General features: G+C 46.0%; 1 protein-coding gene across 5 annotated transcripts in view; it reads left to right on the top strand.

Annotated features, from left to right (window-relative positions):
• CDC27 (cell division cycle 27) overlaps positions 1-19,365 on the top strand; it is a 61,142-nt gene that overhangs the window by 15,757 nt on the left and 26,020 nt on the right. For all 5 annotated transcript variants that reach the window (XR_013623771.1, XM_068119684.2, XM_068119683.2 and 2 more), the window contains exons 7-11: positions 6,860-6,987; positions 8,084-8,298; positions 8,540-8,651; positions 9,037-9,149; positions 10,608-10,716. Coding sequence is in view for 4 of the 5 variants with exons in the window: in XM_068119684.2 (XP_067975785.1) it covers positions 6,860-6,987; positions 8,084-8,298; positions 8,540-8,651; positions 9,037-9,149; positions 10,608-10,716 (677 nt within the window). In the remaining variant the exon portion in view is untranslated. The remainder of the gene's footprint in view (positions 1-6,859; positions 6,988-8,083; positions 8,299-8,539; positions 8,652-9,036; positions 9,150-10,607; positions 10,717-19,365) is intronic.

Genomic DNA, 19,365 nt, shown 5'->3' with positions numbered 1-19,365 from the left:
ATTGACTAAGGATGCCAAGTCTGTGGGTGGCTTTGGAGGCCGGCTTTGCTATGTTGGCCAAGGAGAGGCCATGGCTAATGGTGAGGCCATGAAGTTCAAGAGATTGGACCTCTTCCAGTGGCTGACCATGGAAATAGATGGGTGGGTTAGTTTGACGATCCTTCTGGAGCAACAGGTCAAGACGATGAGTTATTCCAGGATTGAAGGGCATATTACATTGTCAGACTCTCTTGATCAGTGGTTGTTAACATTTTTCTCGACAGGGACCGCCAAAGGTCAGCGATAAATGACCACAGACCGTCAATTGGGAACCACATAATTCATGGTATTTACTGTCTATACTTCAGCACGTCATACGACAGTAATTTTTTTTTTTTAATTGTCTACTTTAACTTCCTCTGATGTCACCCACCTTCGAGTACACATTAAGTACCCAATGGAATGACTTGAAAACTCATACTGCACTCCTTTTCCGTTAAAAAGAAAAAAAACCCTGCCGCTTGTACTGCTACACCATGTGCCGTCATGGCGCTTAAGAACAGATCAAACCTTAGGCTCTGAGTGGGTTCTTTACTCGTGTGTGAAAAATATATAGATGGAAATTACAACTAGAACAGCTCGCCGTATATTCACAAACATACACAGTATGATGGGGAACTGTTTCCGAATGCTAAATGAGTTCTGGTACTGTACTCATGAATATTCATGAACAATCCATCCTTGGAGTTCCTGAATGACTTCAGATGCTACAATTTAATTACTACAATAAACATGTTTTGTTTCAGAGTAAATAACAAATGCATTATTGAGTAAGTGGTGTCACTTTAAGTTGACAAAGCTACAGGTTCCACCTCAATCATGTCAAAATTAATAATTAAAAGACATAAAATATACCAACTTTACTATACCCACACTTAATATACATGGCCTAGTGTTTTTGAACACGTTGATTCATATATTTCACTGTAAACACAATTAACATTCTCGCTCCTCTGATATACAACACTTGATGAGTCCAATGATCGAACTCTTGTGTACAATTTAGAAGGCGGTATATATATATATATATGAATATATATATATATATATATACACAACACTTGATGTCCCAGCCTATATATATATATACACATTACACATATATATATCTGCCATGCAGAATCTGAACAGGGTATTCCAAGTTGGAGGTAATCTGGTACTACTCGTTTAAGCTTCTCAGATTTAAACAATTCTCGGTGGTGTCCATTGAAGTCTCCTAAATAGAGGAATTCTGCTTGAGGGTGTTGGGATGTCATGGCCTCATGGCAGGAATTAAGATAGTCAAAGAAAGTTATAAAGTTTGAAGAGTTGGGCGAGCAGGAAGTGAAACAGAGAAAAGTAATGATGGTCGGCAGACAAACCTTCAACAAGATGACATCAAAGTTTGGCGATTCAAGGTCCACAAGGCATACAACCGGTGTGTTGATGTTGGAGTGGATACACACTCCTCCACTGAAGCAGAATCATGAGTGTAGGTTATAGTTTGAAATGTTAAAGGAGTTAACAAGAGCATCATGTGACAATGGGGTCTCCGAGAGAAGCAAGATATCAGGAGAGGAACTTGCTTGGTGATGCTCAACAGAGGAAAGATTCAAAGAAAGACCACGAATGTTGGTGAAATTAATTGAAAAAGAGTGACGTTGATTCAAAAGGAAAGTAGTTTGGTTAGGACCGATACTACGGCCTGAGCCCCCACCCCCTCTCATTGGCGCAGCACCAGGCAGGTCGCCGGAGATTCTTCGCACCCCACAATGCTGGGAACTAGGGGCCATTAATTTTTTGGACTGAGGAAATGAGAGGAAAGCAAAATAAAAGAGAAAGAGAGTGTAAAGGTGAGGAGTGAATTGCTGTCCTTATTGCAAAACCTTCTGACGATGTGCACCCGTGAAAGACCCAAGGTTCATCGATGGGCCTGTTCTACCCAAACCTTCTTGCTTCTTAACACCGATGGGAATGTCATATATGGTGCTTGTTGATGCACAGGTTAAGTTTAAAATGATGATATTTACTATTAATCAGTTTGGGGTGGGTGGGATTTGTGTGCATTGTAAGAGTCCGTTATAAATAAACATGCGTTTTTGTTTGGTTCCGGGGCCACAGCGAAAAATTATACTAGTTTTGCAGCTATTGGTGAAAGGAGGAGCGTTCGTTCGTTTGTGTGCATGTTTGCTTGCTAATAGTGTTAACAGGAAATGATAGGAACTCCTCGACTCTCATCCATGGAAATTTCTCACGTTTGCAATTTTCTCGTGAATCCGATTTTCATTCAGAAACAGAGCAATTGTGGTAACCATTTTGAAATTGGCACTCCATCATCTAAATGCTGAAATTATGTTTAAAAGTCCATTTAAGACACAGGTCTCACGCCAGCAATGGCAGGTTAAAAGTGCACCTTGAGCAGAATGGAGTCGCTGTAAACACACAATGCATGCGTAAAAGGCCTCGCTTAGCATTCATACGTCATTTCAAAAGTCCCATATTGGATGTAAGCTCCTTGAACTGGAGTTGATAGGATCTGTTTTTGCACCCTTCTTGTATATGGACGTGATGTTTTATGACTTTGAGGCTGATGGGAAGCGGTCAAAGGAGGACAGACTGAATAGGGCGGATAAAAGGGAACCAACCAAGCAATGGCAGAGCAGGATTTGAGAACATGTGCATTGATGCCATGAGGGTCCATTGCTGAAGCAGGGTCAAGGCCTTACAGGACTTTGGCTTCCCTCTCGGGTGAGAAGGACACAAAGTCTAGCAGACAGTGGGTAATGATGGGGTAAGATGGGGACAAAGCGAGTTGGGTACATGACATCTGGAGGCAAACTCAGAGTTTGGACATTCTGTCTTATCTTGGGCAGAATCTACACCAATGCTGTTTGAAGTGACGGAGGGGATGGACAGCGAGTACGGGTGTAGGTGTATATCAGTGACGAACTTGAAAAGGTTCCACCATAATTTGGAGAAAGAAGACTTGTTGGAGAGTTCAGCTTTGAGATTTGCAAGATGGTGTTTTATGGTTTATTTCAGGATGGACACATTTGTTGCAAGCTTTACGGAATGAACTAAAGTTATCCTTAGTGAGGTTAGCTTTCTGTGTCGAGAGAGCAAGTTGCTTGACTGCAACTGCCCCATCACATGATTCAGTGGATAGGATAGTTACAGGTGGGAAAGGATAAACAGTTACATGAGAGAATGTAGGCTTTTGGGAAAGTATTCCCAGGCAGAATTAATATCATGTTCTCTGGAAATAGTAGCTCTATCCTTTTGTTAGAGGGCAGGTTGCAATCCCTGCTAATTTGACCTGCACGAATAACTACAGTCACGTGAAAAAGTAAGTACACCCCATGTAAAGTTTTGACTTTTTCAACATATTTCAACATACAGCTATTTGATCTTCATTTCAACAATATTGACAGATAAAGGTGATATAATATAACAAATATCATGACACATTTACATTTTGTAGTCCATTGTATAATTTAAACTAGAACGGGCACTCGGTAGAGCGCATACCTTCGCCGCAGCTACTTTTGTTGCCAAAATAAAAGACTACAAGATCTGTGTAGCAAAGCATTTTGGCATTAGTTTCATACAAATTGGACACAAATTGACCGTGCTATGGTAAAAAGACGATTTTGACCTTTTCATGACCTTGACCTTGACCTTTGACCCGATCGATTCCAAAATCTAATCAAATGGTTCCCGGATAATAACCTATCATCCCACCAAATTTCATGCGAATCGGTTGAATACTTTTTGAGTTATGCGAATAACATACACACACACACACAGACATACAAATAAATACACAGCGATCAAAACATAACCTTCCGCTTTTGCGAAGGTAATTAACCTGAAATTGCAGACAGAATTATTTATTTTATCTGAGAAGCTAAACGAATCTTCTTCTTCTTTAGTACCTCAAACTTTATGTGAAATGCGATCGATTTTTAAAAATCAGAATTTGAGCAAATCTGTTTCATTCGTCTGTTAATATGCCTCCCCGATTGACAAATCTGCAATTTGAATTTCATTTGAGGTTGAAATGATTGCGGGAGATCGCGTTATAGTGATGACGTCTGGATGGACATCCTCTTCTTCAGTCGCTCATAACTTTGAGTGAAATACGATCGAGTTAAAAATAGTCAGAATTTGAGCAAATCTGTTTCATTCGTTTGTTAATATGCCTCATCTCTTGACAAATCTGCAATTATAATTTTTTTTGAGGTTGAAATGATCGCGGGAGATTGCGTTATAGTGATGACGTCCTGGATGGACATCTTCTTCTTCAGTCGCGCATAACTTTGAGTGAAATACGATCGAGTTAAAAATAGTCAGAATTTGAGCAAATCTGTTTCATTCGTTTGTTAATATGCCTCATCTATTGTCAAATCTGCAATTATAATTTTTTTTGAGGTTGAAATGATCGCGGGAGATCGCGTTATAGTGATGACGTCCTGGATGGACATCTTCTTCTTCAGTCGCTCATAACTTTGAGTGAAATACGATCGAGTTAAAAATAGTCAGAATTTGAGCAAATCTGTTTCCCAAAATCTAATCAAATGTGTCCCGTATAATAACCAATCATCCCACCAAATTTCATGCAATTCGGTTGAATACTTTTTGAGTTATGCGATTAACATACACACACACAGACATACAAATAAATACACAGCGATCAAAACATAACCTTCCGCTTTTGCGAAGGTAATAAACATAAATGCAAATTTCGCATGTGGAAAAAGTAAGTACACCCCTACATTTATCACTACTTCAAATACCTAAAATTAGAATCAGGTGCACCAGCTCAGGTGCAAATGATTAGAACATCGTTAGGGAGGATCTTGGAGGAACCTGTCTTATTTAAACCTCAGACATTTAGTTTGGTTTGCTCTTTGTTGTTGAAGTGTGCGGCGTCGCCACGCCGAGATCAAAATAGCTTTCTGAGGCCTTCAGAAAGAAGGTTATAGATGCCTACAAGTCTGGGAAGGGATTTAAAAAGATCTCCAAACAATTTGAAATCAATCATTCGACTGTCCGGAAGATCATCTACAAGTGGAGAAGATTCCAAACAACTGCCAACTTGTTCAGGCCAGGCCACCCCAGCAAGTTCAGCCCGAGAGCAGACTGCAAGATGCTAAAAGAAGTCTCTAAGAACCCCAGAATGTCATCACAGGACCTCTTGCCACTGCACTGTTGATGTCAAAGTGCACGAGTCTACCATTAGAAAGAGGCTGCACAAATGTGATCTACATGGGAGGTGTGCCAGGAGGAAACCTTTGCTGTCCAGAAAGAACATCAGGGCAAGACTAAAGTTTGCCAATGAACACCAAGGCAAAGACCAGTACTTCTGGAACAATGTGCTCTGGACAGATGAGTCAAAGGTAGAGCTATTTGGACACAGTACCAGAAGACATGTTTGGGGAAAACCAAAGACAGCATTTGACCACAAGAACCTGATACCAACTGTAAAGCATGGTGGTGGAAATATTATGGTTTGGGGCAGCTTTGCTGCATCCGGGCCTGGGCAGCTCACCATCATATAATCCACTCTGAATTCTTCATTGTACAAGAGGGTGCTTGAGGATAATGTGAGGCCATCTGTCGGAAAGTTGAAGCTCAACCGAAGGTGGACCTTGCAACATGACAGTGATCCTAAACATACCAGTAAATCCACCAAGGAATGGCTGAAAAGAAAGAAATGGAGGGTTCTGGAATGGCCAAGTCAAAGCCCGGATCTAAATCCCATCGAGATGTTGTGGGGGGATTTGAAACGAGCTGTGCATGCAAGAAACCCCTCAAACATCGCACAGCTGAAAGAATTCTGCATGGAGGAGTGGGCAAAAAATTCTCCCAGTCGATGTCAGAGACTGGTAGACAATTATAAGAAACGCCTACTTGAGGTTGTTTCTGCCAAAGGGGGCAATACCACCTATTGGATCCAGGGTGTACTTACTTTTTCCACATGCGAAATTTGCATTTATGTAAATTTAAATTATACAATGGGCTACAAAATGACAATGTTGCATGATATTTGTTATATTATATCACCTTTATCTATCAATATTGTTGAAATGAAGATCAAATATCTGTATGTTGAAATATGTTGAAAAAGTCAAAACTTTACACGGGGTGTACTTACTTTTTCACGTGACTATATTCTGCATTGTTGGAGTTTCTCTCTAACAATAGGCAGAATGTATATGAGCTTTGACAAGAAAGTCGTCAGAAAAGCCAAGAGGGGCAGAGGAAGAACAGGTGAAATTGTGTGGAACATTCGTCATTACTCGGTCCAGGAGGGATAATGTAGCAGTTGCCGAAATCCAAATCTGGAAGTTACAGATTGGGTCAGACCCACAAAGTCGCAAAAGGCCTTTTCTGCAATGCCATGGCTGGTTGTAGCAGAGTTAACACCCAGACAGCCGACATGGTGACAGTTGGAATAGTTACAGATGAGGAAAAGAGAGTTGGGATCGAGGGTTATAAGTTGATCCGTATTGGAGGAAATAGAGGTATTTGGGGAGTCGCCATCATAGAGGCCCAGTTTCTCTATGTAAATATATATGGCATAGCACCACTCACGGTGGGATGGGATATTACAAGGTGTTCTATAATACGCCAATTCTGGGAGAATAATCCCGTCCGGAATGTCGGGTTCTTCGTTAGTTCCGAATTATGCTCGTTTATATGCAGTGCTGTGTTAATAACAGGAAGTGCTCTACTTGTGTCCAATTGCACTTGTCGATTACTTTGCAGCTATTTGTCTTTGGGAGGTTTCTTGTAAAAATCTGTTTTCGCATTTTACCTTCTTTTCTTTTTTTTTCAGGTCAAAATCCAGACCCAGAGCAACTCTTCAGGTTATCTGCCACACAGAATTTGAACTTTTGCCAATCAAACTACCCACTCATGTGTGGGACAGCATCTAATGCTGCAGACACCACCCAAGAAACAATTGTAAGTACGAATCCTTCATTGAATTGGCATTGAAGTTTGGAAAGTGCCACATACGCAAGGCATCAATGTTGTCGATAACCCGAAGTTAATCGTGTTCATGACAACTGGATTCTTATTCTTAGCAGGGAGTCAGTTTATTTGGAATACAAAGCACAGGAGACATTAAGTCCAGGATCTTTATTAGCCTTGCCCTCTCCTTGAAGGACAGGAAAGGTGTGCGTGCATATAACCTCTTCAACTTCATAATGTGTGTATAACTTCATAATGCTTTGTTTGTGCTGTTTTTCTCAAGTGGCACCCATCTGCTAAAATACATTCGCCATGTGTCGTTGCTGCGGACAGTACGGAATGTGGAAACTGTTGGGGAGGGGGATGGTATGGGGTGCTCAATATTGGATTAAGAAAACTACAACTGCACTCGGTGGAGCATGTTTTGTATCCCACTGATAGGCCGGATCTGGATTCGGACCAGTGCCAAAATCTAATCGGCTTGTTCTTGTCAGCTAACCAACTCATCCACCTAGTTTAGTCATAACTCGTCGATAACTTTTTTAAACATGTTATATGTTGCTGATTTTTTTCAATGATTTTGATGATTTAAACATCAAATTCTACTAGCCTTATCCGGATCTGGATCTTCACCAAAATTGAATCGATTCTTACTTGTCACACACACAACCTGTCCACCAAATTTCGCCCAAATCCGTCCACAACGTTTTAAGATATCCTGCTATGTATCGTTTTTGTCCCTATCTCCCAATGGTGAAGAATTGCTTTTAAAATTCTAGTAGCCGGATCCGAATTCGGATGTTCACCAAAATCTAATCATTTTGTCCCTGTCACATACGCTACATCTCTGCCAAATTTCATCCGACTCCGTCCACAACTTTTTGAGATATCTTGTTCACAGACAGACAGACAGGCAGGGGTGAAAACATAACCTCCATCCATCCATCTTTGGTGGCGGAGGTAATGAACACCATTAAAAAGATAATGCAACGATCCCATGAAAATTAAGAGCAAAATATTTGATGTTACATATATTCTGATCTTCAGTTTCATCTTGTTAATATAGATGTCATATAAACACTTGCAGGAACTTAATCGGATAAATCTTGAAGCTTCATCAATCGCAAAACATCCACTCCACACTCCTGCCACATCCGCCTCAGTCATCGATACCACTCTGTCCTCGGCTGAATCTTTCACGCTGCTCACGGGCTCCACCTTCTCATCCCGACCTGTCCGAACACGACCCCGTTCCGGCCGTAGCCTTTTGGGCGGATCCTCTATCAGTCCACTCACCCCCAGGTAAACAGAAACACTTGTGGTTAACCAACTGGATTTGTTACCAATTAGTGTTCAAATGTAAGGCAGAATATAGTCTTCATCATTATTAGTTGTTTTTTTGTTTGTTTTGTGCAAGTAAATTGGAGTCGCTGAAATATATAATAAATAATTGAAATTTCACAACATAGGCGAAAACCCAAGAATGGTGTCAATGTCACCCATGAGTCATGGTAGTTTCAATACCTGCAATGTTTTATTTCAGCTTTGGGGTGCTGCCATTGGATTCGCCAAACCCTGGAGAACAGTCTGGCATTCCTGGTCTGTCGACTGGCTCATCTGTCTTGGACTCTAATTTAGTGCCTAACCCAAAGAAGGTATGGCAGGCAAATATAAGGCTCAAAATGAGAAGGATAATGATGAATAACACAAGACGGGCCTAAACATTTGTTCTAAAACTTGACCTTGAGAAATTACCATGCTCCTGTGATTGTCAGCTGCAGCAGTGTACGGTAAATTTGAGACATTTGCCATTCTACTGAATGGAAAATTATTACAGTTTTGATTTTAATAAGCAGATGATGTTTTATCTGCTGTACTGGGTGATGAACCCTAAAAAAAATCCGGTGGCAGAAATGGTATCCATTCCTTATTTCAGGTTACTGTAAACATCACGGTAGAATAGTTGTAATGGGGGTAAATGCTGGTTTCCCTTGAATAAGTCTTCTTACGTGTGCCCGCTTGTTATCGGATTATCTCCAGGCCTTGGGTCGATTGAACACCGGTGGGATGAAACCCATGTTTGGCCAGTCGGGAAATGGCCGGGAGGGCCTGAGCCCATTGTCTGAGAGTCAAAGCTCGACGCCACAAAGCAGGTGTGATCTCTTGATTATAATTTTTTATTTAATTAAAAAAAGTTATTGCTTTGATTTCCTACTGTCAAAATTTGTTATTTGTATTTGTTAGGCAGTGTATGGTACAGTGCGATGTTCACACGTGTACATCGTTGATACCGACTAAATGAATTTGTTATATATGACTGTGTAAGGTTTGTTGAGTCGTGATGTTTGTGCAATAAGTGAAGTAAAGTACAAAGGGGACAAGTTATGTTGATGTTGTTTGACTTTAACCTGTGAAGGATCGACGGGATTCGAGAGATTTCCGGTTACTTCCAGATAGGGAATCAACTCGCAAGTATAGATTGTACTAGGAGGGACTTTCTTGAATGGAAGTGGAGAAGAAGAGTAAGTTAAAAGTTACTTTGCTGTGTACAGTGCCATGTCGGAGTAATGAGTTACTGCTTCGTTTTTAATTTGGAATAAACTCAAGTTTGGAGTTCACCCGCCTGCCAATTTTGGACCGATCGAGGAAAGAACCTTCGGGCTTTTTGGCACTTTCCTTATTTATTTTTTATTTTTTTTCATTCTGTTTTATTCATTTAAATTTTGGTATATTTATCTTGGAATGATAATGATATTGATCTGTTATCCATTATTACCTCTGCCTTCTGTCTGTCTGTCTGTCTGCCTGCCTGTAGCTGTGAGCAGAATGTCTCAAAAATTTGTGGACGGATTCTGACAAAATTTGGTGGACAGGTACTGGTGTGCTACTAGGACCAATTCCTTTTAGGACCCATTTTGGTGAAGATCCGAATCCAGATATGAGAATTTGTAATTTTTTTAAAGTGATTCTTTACCATTGAAACGGGGTGGGTTAAAATCGATATATAGCAAGATATCTCAAATCGTTGCGGATGAGTTATGACAAAACTTGGTGGATGGGTTGCTTAGGTGACAAGAACCAGCCGATTTGATTTTGGTTCAGATCCGAATCCAGATCTGGCCTGGCGGAGATATGAGCTCTACCGAGTGCCCATTCTAGTTAACGCTGTTAAACCACCAACTCTATCCGGGTTCAAGGGGAACTTGATGATTGACTTTGGGGAATAATAACAAAAGCTGTGCATCTTGAGGAAGTGAAATTAAAGTGACACCTTTGTCTCAAAAGCATAATTTGATTTTTTTTGTCGTGAAATGATGAAAAGGTCAAATTAATTGTGGATAAAACTTGAATGAATGACCCCCTTCCCTCCTCCCCCATCCCTCCAACCACCCCAATTCCTTTTATTCGCAGCATGGAGATCTGAAGTTTACTTGTTGAATTTTGCTAATTATAAAATTATGGGTTCACACTTTGCTTTCTCGCCAGTTGGATTAAATGAACGTAAAATAACCAGAGAAAGAATGTAACAACAAATTCAGTTACTCACTCGGCTTTGCCTAATATTTCTTAACTTTGTATGGCTCAGTTGTCTCAACGCTTTCCTCTTGTAGCACGACCCAGGTGCTGATCCCGACCAGCGGTGTGCCCCCAAACTCTTTAACCAACGCTCCGCCCAGGAGGAGCACACGCCTCTTCATCAGTGCTAGCTCAACAGCCAAGGTGTGTGCACGGACAGCCAATTTACGGAGCACTTGTAATTACTAAAGAATGCTCAGATGTCATTGTGGTTTGCTTTTTCACTGATTGTTTTAACATGGTGAGGTGGGGAAAAGGGGTGATGATGGTTAAGCAAATGCCTTTATGGAGATGTGATGTTTCAATAATAATGGGGGAAGAAGAGTTTGTTTTCATAACTTCCAGGAGTTGCTTATATTATAAATATATGATAAGCAGTAAAATTAAAGTACCCACATGAGGAACGGACACGTTGTTCACTTTCAGCAATGCATTATGGTTGGAGGACAAGATAGACCTCACAATTTGTTCATGCTGAAGATTGTGCCTGTTTTGTCCGCACCAAATGTGCTTTGCCCACCAAAAGGTTTGCTTCCTGGAAACAAGCAAATTCACTTTTTCTTTTATACTTGGCAGCATTAGACAATCGGGTTCTGAGTTGAACTTAACTCCCTGTAGTTCAGGAGATCGATATAATGAGTTTTTTTTTTGGTCTTTTGTCTAAAAACAGCATTGATTCCTGTCCAGATTTGGTGTTGTTCATCTTCTCTCTCTTTATCGGCATCTATGAGAATTGGTCAACAGTGATCAAAGCCACGTGTAATGAGGTATGAAGATCCAATGACACGTCAGCAAGACAGATCGTCTGGTTTCAATCTCCCTCACCCTTCTGTACTTTCACTGTTAAAAGGTTGGAGTTATATTGAACACTTCTCGGGGAGAACGCCAAGTATCTTGACACTCTCTTTAATGAAAAAGCCAAGGCCCCCCAATCCCTCTCTTTCCCTATCCATCCTTTCCCTCATAACAGACGGCTCTCTGCAGTATGTAGACTTGTCATCCACTAATGTTGAGAAGCTCTGAGTGAATCCTGACACCTCCTCTGCAACTGGTGCCTTTTTTATTTTTTAGCATGGCATGGTTTCCTCCCATTCTCCTCCTCCAACCTCCCCTCTCCTCTCTTCCCCACTCCCCCCGAATGGTCTGGTTCCCACTCCTTGGGGAATGTATCACAAAAAAGGAATATCCTTCACACCCAAAATGGAACCTCGAAACTGGCTGTTGCTGCATGGATAATGACCGACAGACTGTACCTGCACCATATAAACTTGTCTGGCCAAAACAACGTTTTCTTTGGGCAGCTGGAACAATTGACCACGAAAATGTACAAGTTATCCGACCGAGAGCAGACTAGCGTAGCTGAGACTTCTTACAGCTGCACACTGTGAGAAAATCTGCAGAATATGCAGTCAGGTAGAAATGTCAGAGTCCACTTAAAGAGGGATTACATATGTCAGGTTTTTCCCAGATATGTCGTCCATTTCAGGCTTAAATCTCCATCCAGCCGGGGGTTTGTTTACATTTTAAAATGTCCGGGATGTTGCCATTTCTTTGCTTTTGTTTTTGCATTGAGATTTTGGATAATATTTTTTACCTTATTGAAACGGTTAAACCATTTTTAGTACATTTACTTATGGTGATAAAATGTGGTTATGTAATGTTTGGTCCAGGACAGTTTGCTACAAGTCTGTACTACTCCGTCATGGTGTAATGGACGTGTTCGAACATCGACATTCACACGTCCACTTCTTGTCCAACCTCGCAGTGAGAGGGAGAGAGAGAGAGTGTCCAGTGGTGTGCTCAGTCCGCGATTCAGTGTCTTTTCTGAGACCGTACCATACACACTTGTTTCATTTTCTTCAAGAACTCTTTATTTGATATTTTATTTCTCTATCCCCAAACACGATGCCAAAATGAAAGTGTAAATTCACTGCCGAACTAAAGACAAAATTCCCCTGTTTTTGAAATGGTCGAGAACAATGGGAAGCCGAGTGTTTGGTATGTAGAACTGCTACGTACGTCTCTGTGGCAAATAAAGGTGCTATTGATTTACAATCTCATGTGGACTCGGACAAGCACAATATTTCAAGTATTATTTCAGTATTTCAACTGGAAGAACGGCAGTTTGCATTGAAAAATAATTGAGATGTGGAACACACCTGATGAGATTGCCGATACAATTTCTCAATAAGACCACACAGAATTTTGATCACGGAACACACGTGATCAAACATACACTCATACATGCACACCTACACTCATACATAAACTCATACACACATACATATACTCATACATTCACTCATACACACATACATATACTCATACATACACACATACATACACTCACACATGCACACGTACATACACTCACACATGCACACATACACACATACATATACTCATACATACACACATACATACACTCATACATACACTCATACATACACTCATACATACACTCATACATGATAGATATACACATACATACACTCATAGACACACACACACACACGCACGCACCCCCGCACGCACACACACACACACACACACACACACATATATTGTCGTGTGACTACCCTCTGGTGAACACCGCAGGGTGACACGGAGGACCAAACGAGCTTTAACTCCGAAGCATTCAATTCAATGGCGGACCGTTGTTATACGCATGGGGAGCAAGTGGGGGAGACGCCATAAGCGCTTACCTTCATGGATCCCACCGGCAGTCTTCAAACCTGAAATAATTAATTCAACCGACACAAGATTTACAATGTACAAGAAAATGCCGGCTTTATTAACCAAAATGCCGGCAACAAAGAAAATGCACGATAAAACAAAATTCCTAATTGGAGCGCTCCCATACAGACCCAAATACACACAATGGGAAAAATAACTGTAAAAATTAATATGTGTAGTTTGTGGCACTTAACTCAAATCGGCTCTTGAATCTCGTCAGGAATCGTCAAAACCCCCTCGCGTCCTTGGCGGGAAAATGCGCTCGTTGGCGCGAACTAGGCCTCGCCACGTGTCCGCTCACTCCTGGCTTCGTCAAGAGCCCGTCCATTCGTCGTTCTTGCTTGGGAAACCGCAGTTCTCGGTCCGCAGTTCCCTGGTCCACAGTTCCTCCTCATGATCACGATGAAGATGTCGGAACACAACCGTTTGTGATGAATCTTCCTTGCGCAAGAGCAATAGCGACCGTTCGCTATGCGATCCAGCACGAGAAGAACAAAATGTCCGCCGTTCTAATTATTTTGTACTTGAGGCTCTGACGTCATCCCACGATGTCTCCGTGTCCGCTCCCATCAGCGAGTCCCATCTTACCAGTCCTTGTGCCAATCAAATCCCGGATCAATCACTGCTCTTCTCGGCGTGGCTCCACGGCGCTGGCTGATTGAGGTCGTGATGTAGCGGCTGTGGCACCAGCGGTAGTGTTCGATGCCTGGTTTCCCGTTGGTTTTTATTTAGCGTTATTAATTATGGTGTCGATTGCTTGGCTTGGCTATGGTGTATAGTGCGGTGTCATAAAGAACACAGGAAAAGATTACAGAGGCAATTACGTACAGGGTATTAATTTACCCATAATCCCTCGCTAATTAACCCTTTGAGTACGGATGACGTCCAGTGCTGCAACCCGCGAAAAAGTTTTGTGTACGGATGACGTTACTACACGTCATCGACTATACCTATAAATAGATCGTCAGTACGTGGTTGCATTCCGTACCAAAATGCCAATTTATCCTGTACCAGGGGTTTTTTTTTTTTGGTTTTTTTTTTTTTTTTTTTGTATACAAGATCGAGGCTCGTGAAAGAGCGAACATTAATCACACAGAAAGACAAACAGACACATAAAACAAATAACATCGGGAGCGGTAGACAAGATGGGGAGAGAGGGGGAAGGACACAAACACAACATTTGAGAGCAGGGACCGAGAGACATGGAGACATCGAGAGATCTGTGGGAGGGAGAGGGCTTTGGGGGGGAGGCATGTGAAGGGGGGGAGGCATGTGAAGGGGGGGAGGCATGTGAAGGGGGGGGGGTGGGAGAGGTATAAACATATGGACACTGCCAGGATTTCCAGGATTTTCCAGGGTATTTTTATCAAAAAAAAATCTCGTACTCAAAGGGCGAACAAACCCCACCCCTCTCATGGGGACGAAGATACAAGCTCTTCCACGGCGTACGTTCTACACAAATTTCCTACTTATTACATGGGGTTTCTTCTTCTTCACGACAGTCGGAGCACACTAATCTATACACTCTACCTGGCTCTAAGGAAATCATTGTCTGCCCCCTACAAACGTAACAATATATATTCCCGTTTAATATCTCTAAAAATCTGGAACCTCAGTCGATTTATTTTTATTTCCCTCTGCAGGACTGTTTAAATCTGTCCGTTAATCCTTTACAATCACCTGTTTCACAGTTGCACAGTCTGAGCGTTTTCAGGGCAAACCAATTCGGCTTGTTTACTGTACGTGTGGGTTCTCAATGCTGTATACTAAAAGTTTTACTGTGCACTAAATTTTGTCGGAATTGGTCTGAGTTCTTGGCATTTAGAGTCCGAGTCCTGAAGAGTCGAGTGCGAGTCCGAGTCCTCCAAAAAGTGGACTCTAGTCCGGACTCGAGCCCTACATGACTGATACATTCACATACGTACATTCACATTCACATATGCATACACACACAAATACAGAGAGTGGACAGAAAATGGAAACGCCAAGTAATGTCACTTAATAGGATGTTGGGCCATCACGTGCGGCCAGTAAGGCCTCTATGAGCCATGGTATAGAGTCGACCAGTGTCTGGAATTCTATAGGAGGGATACGGCACCATTCTTCCATTATACCTGTTTGATGGTGGTGGAAAACACTGTCTCAGGTGTCCTTCCAGAATATCCCATAAATGCTCGATTGGGTTCAGATCTGGTGACTCAGAAAGCCATGACGTATGGATAACATCAGTGACATGCTCATTAAGCCATTGGGTGACCACACGTGGATGGGGGCATTGGGAGGTCTCATCTTGCAGCCATGCTAGCCATAACGATAGGCAACCAGGCCTGTGCAGCATTTTTATACATGCATCCTGGGATGTTATTTGCTTAATTAACACATGAGCCACAGGTGAAGCCATTGCTTGGTGTCCCTCATTTATCCAGGTGTTTCCATTGTTTTTATCTGTTACATCTATCTACATACATACATACATACATACATACATACATACATACATACATACACCCCAGCGCCATTATAATATGAACTATGATGATGATGTGAAGACTGATTTGATTTTTCCTATTATAATAGGTGTTACTGTGGTGCTGTGCACACACGACTCGATTGCCAGAGAGGTAGGCCACAACGCGTTGGTAATACAAAGAGTCTTTATGAAGAGCTCGCACTTCAGCACTTGGCGGGCTCGAGCTTAGAGCCCGCTTATATGTCCCGAGGCCACGCCATGCCCCCGGGCGTGACCGATCGGTCGAAAGGCGGGGCATGCATTTTCGTTCCCCGCCTGGACGCTCGCGCCACCCACTGGTGCGCGGAATTATTGTCCCTTGTGCCCGCCACACGCGTCCCCCTCCAGAATTCCCGCGCACCTGAAGGGTGAGTTTGCGGGGAAGCCGGATGACCCGGCCGAAACGCCCCCTGGCGATGCGTGCAGGGCTGGGGGGTAGCGGGACGGCGGGGTGCCGGGGGTCTGACCGGCGGGGGCTGACTTCGACGCGGAGGCAGAGCTGCTTGCGGGGGGTGGTCCAGATTGAGGTGGGCCGGTTTGAGGCGGTCCACGGAGATACGATCCGGGGCACCGCCGATGTTGATGGTGAAATATTTGTCCCCGGTCTCCAGCACGTGGAAGGGGCCGTAGCGGTGCCCGGTGGGCGTCGTGCCGGACGAAGACGTACTCCGCCGTGCGAAGCTCCGGAGCGACGTGGGAAGACGGGCAACCGTGGTGTGCCGTCGGCACCGGGGTGAACCTCCGGGCGGTCGCCTGCAGGGTGGAGCGCTGTTGCGCCGCGGACCAAGGAGCCGTGGAATTAGGGATAAATTTGCCCGGTACCCGCAGTGGTTGCCCGAAGACTAGCTCCGCCGAGGACGCGCGCAGGTCGACCTTGGGCGCCGTCCTGAGGCCCAGCGGGACCAAGGGGAGCCTGTCGGCCCAGCTGCCGTCACGGAGGCTGGCCCGGAGCGCGGCCTTCATCGAGCGATGAAAGTGCTCGCACAGGCCATTGGCCTAGGGGTGGTAGGCCGTGGTGCGGTGTAGTTTTACGCCGAGCCCTTGCGCCCCAGAGCTCCGAGGTGAACTGGGGGCCGCGGTCGGACGAGATGTCTGAGGGGGCACCGGATCGGGCAACCCAAGTGGCGATGAAGGCTTGCGCCACATCAGCCGCAGACGTCGCCGCCAATGTGACGGCCTCCGGCCACCGTGTGGTGCAGTCCACCATGGTGAGGAGGTGGGTGAACCCCCGCAAGGGGGGCAGAGGTCCCACCAAGTCAACGTGCACGTGGTCGAACCGACGCTCGGGCACCGTAAACGGGGCCAACGGGGCCTGGGTGTGGCGGTGGACCTTTGCGCGCTGGCATGCGAGGCACGTCCTGGCCCAGTCGCGGACGTCCTTCCTGAGGCCATGCCAGACGAACTTCACCGCGACGAGCTTCTGGGAGGCCTTCATGCCCGGGTGGGACAGGCCGTGGATGGCGTCGAACACTGGGCGCTGCCAGCCAGCGGGCACGATGGGGCGAGGCCGGCCGAGGGAGACGTCGCACAGGAGGGCCGCGCCCGTGGCGTCGAACGGCACCTCGGTGACGCGGAGGCCCGTGACGGCGGTCTGCAAGGCCTGGACTGCGGTCTGGTCCTCTTCGGGTCGGCGGTCTGGTCCTCCGCCATCCGGGCATAGTCGATCCCGAGGTGGACCGCGTGCGCGACGGACCGGGAAAGGCAATCCGCCACCGGGTTGTCTTTACCCGCCACGTGACGGATGTCCGTCGTATACTCGGACACGGCAGAGAGGTGACGCTGCTGCCGTGCCGACCATGGCTCGGCGACCTTGGCCATCGCGAACACAAGGGGCTTGTGGTCGACGAAAGCCGTGAACGGGCGGCCCTCCAGCAGATGGCGGAAGTGTCGGACCGCCAGGTGGAGCCCGAGCAGCTCGCGGTCGAAGGTGCTGTAGCGGCGTTCGTGCGGGCGAAGCTGCCGGCTAAAAAACGCCAGCGGCTGCCAAGCACCACGCACCCACTGCTCGTGCACCGCGCCCACCGCGTAGTCCGACGCGTCGGTGGTGAGGGCGATCGGTGCATCGGGCGCCGGGTGCGCCAGCATGGTGGCGTTGGCCAGGGCCAGCTTTGCACCCGCAAACGCCGCGGCCATCGGCTCCGACCAGGCGATGTCACCTTTGCCCGGCTTGCCCCGGAGGGCCTCATGCAGGGGGCGGAGGAGCTGGGCGATGTGGGGCATGAAGCGGTGGTAAAAATTTACCATGCCCAGGAACTCCTGGAGCCCCTTGATCGTGTGGGGTCGCGGGAAATCCCTGACCGCCTCCACCTTGGCTGGTAAAGGGACGGCCCCGTGCCTGGTGATGCGGTGCCCCAATAAGTCGATGGTGGCGACGCCGAAACAGCACTTTGCGGGGTTGATGATTAGGCCATGCTGGCCCAGGCGTTCGAAAAGCGTGCGGAGGTGGAGCAGGTGCTCCTCCCGGGACGCGCTCGTGACTAGGATGTCGTCCATGTCGACAAAGATGAAAGGTAAGTCGCGCAAGACGCTGTCCATAAGCCGTTGGAACGCCTGGGCCACATTCTTCAACCCGAAAGGCATTCGCAGGAACTCAAAGAGGCCGAAAGGGGTGATGACGGCCGTCTTCTGGACATCGCCCGGTTGTACGGGGACCTGGTGGTAGCCCCGGATGAGGTCCACCTTGGAAAACACGGTCGTGTTTGCCAACCGGGTGGAATGGTCCTGGATATGCGGGACTGGGTAGCGGTCGGGGGTGGTGGCATCATTGAGCCTGCGGTAGTCACCGCACGGCCGCCATCCTCCGCCGGGCTTCGGCACAATGTGCAGCGGAGAGGCCCAAGCGCTGTTTGAGCGCCGCACGATACCCAGCCGTTCCAGCGTGGCGAACTCCACCTTCACCATGGCGAGCTTCGTGGGTTCGAGTCGGCGTGCCCGGGCGTAGACCGGCAGCCCGGCCGTGGGTATATGGTGCTCCACCCCGTGTTTAACAGCCACCGCTGAGAAGGTGGGCCGCATGAGGGCCGGGAAACTGGCTCGGAGGCGGGTAAAGTCGTCCGCTGCCGGAAGCGTGCAAACAAAACTCGCCGGGACGGAACCTTTCAGCAAGCCGCTTGGCAAGCCACTCGGTGAGCCACTCAGTGAGCTGCTCAACGAGCCGCTCAGTGAGCCGCTCAACGAGCCGCTCAGCAAACAAGCGAGCGAGCTGAAGGTTTCGGCCTGGACGAGACGTCTGCGCTTAACGTCGACCAACAAGCCATGCGCACATAGGAAGTCCACACCGAGCAGGGCCATTGGCATGCTGGCGGTGACGAGCGACCATTGAAAGTGCTGCCCTCCGAACCGCAGTGAGAGGTAACGCTTCCCGAATGTGCGGATGGGTGTACCGTTGGCGGCAAGCAAAGCGGGGCCCCGGCCCGCGGCTTGCTTGTCGGACGTGGAGGCAGGGAGGACGCTTACCTGCGCTCCTGTGTCGCAAAGGAAACGGCGCCCGGACAGGGTGTCCGTGATGAACAGGAGGCTGCCGGAATGGCGGACGCTCAGGGCCACAA

Source organism: Myxine glutinosa, chromosome 6 (assembly GCF_964187855.1).
Source record: "Myxine glutinosa chromosome 6, kmMyxGlut1.1, whole genome shotgun sequence".
Classification (NCBI taxonomy): Eukaryota; Metazoa; Chordata; class Myxini; order Myxiniformes; family Myxinidae; genus Myxine; species Myxine glutinosa.
The sequence above is the reverse complement of the archived record's forward strand: the minus strand, read 5'-3'. Positions and strand labels throughout refer to the sequence as shown.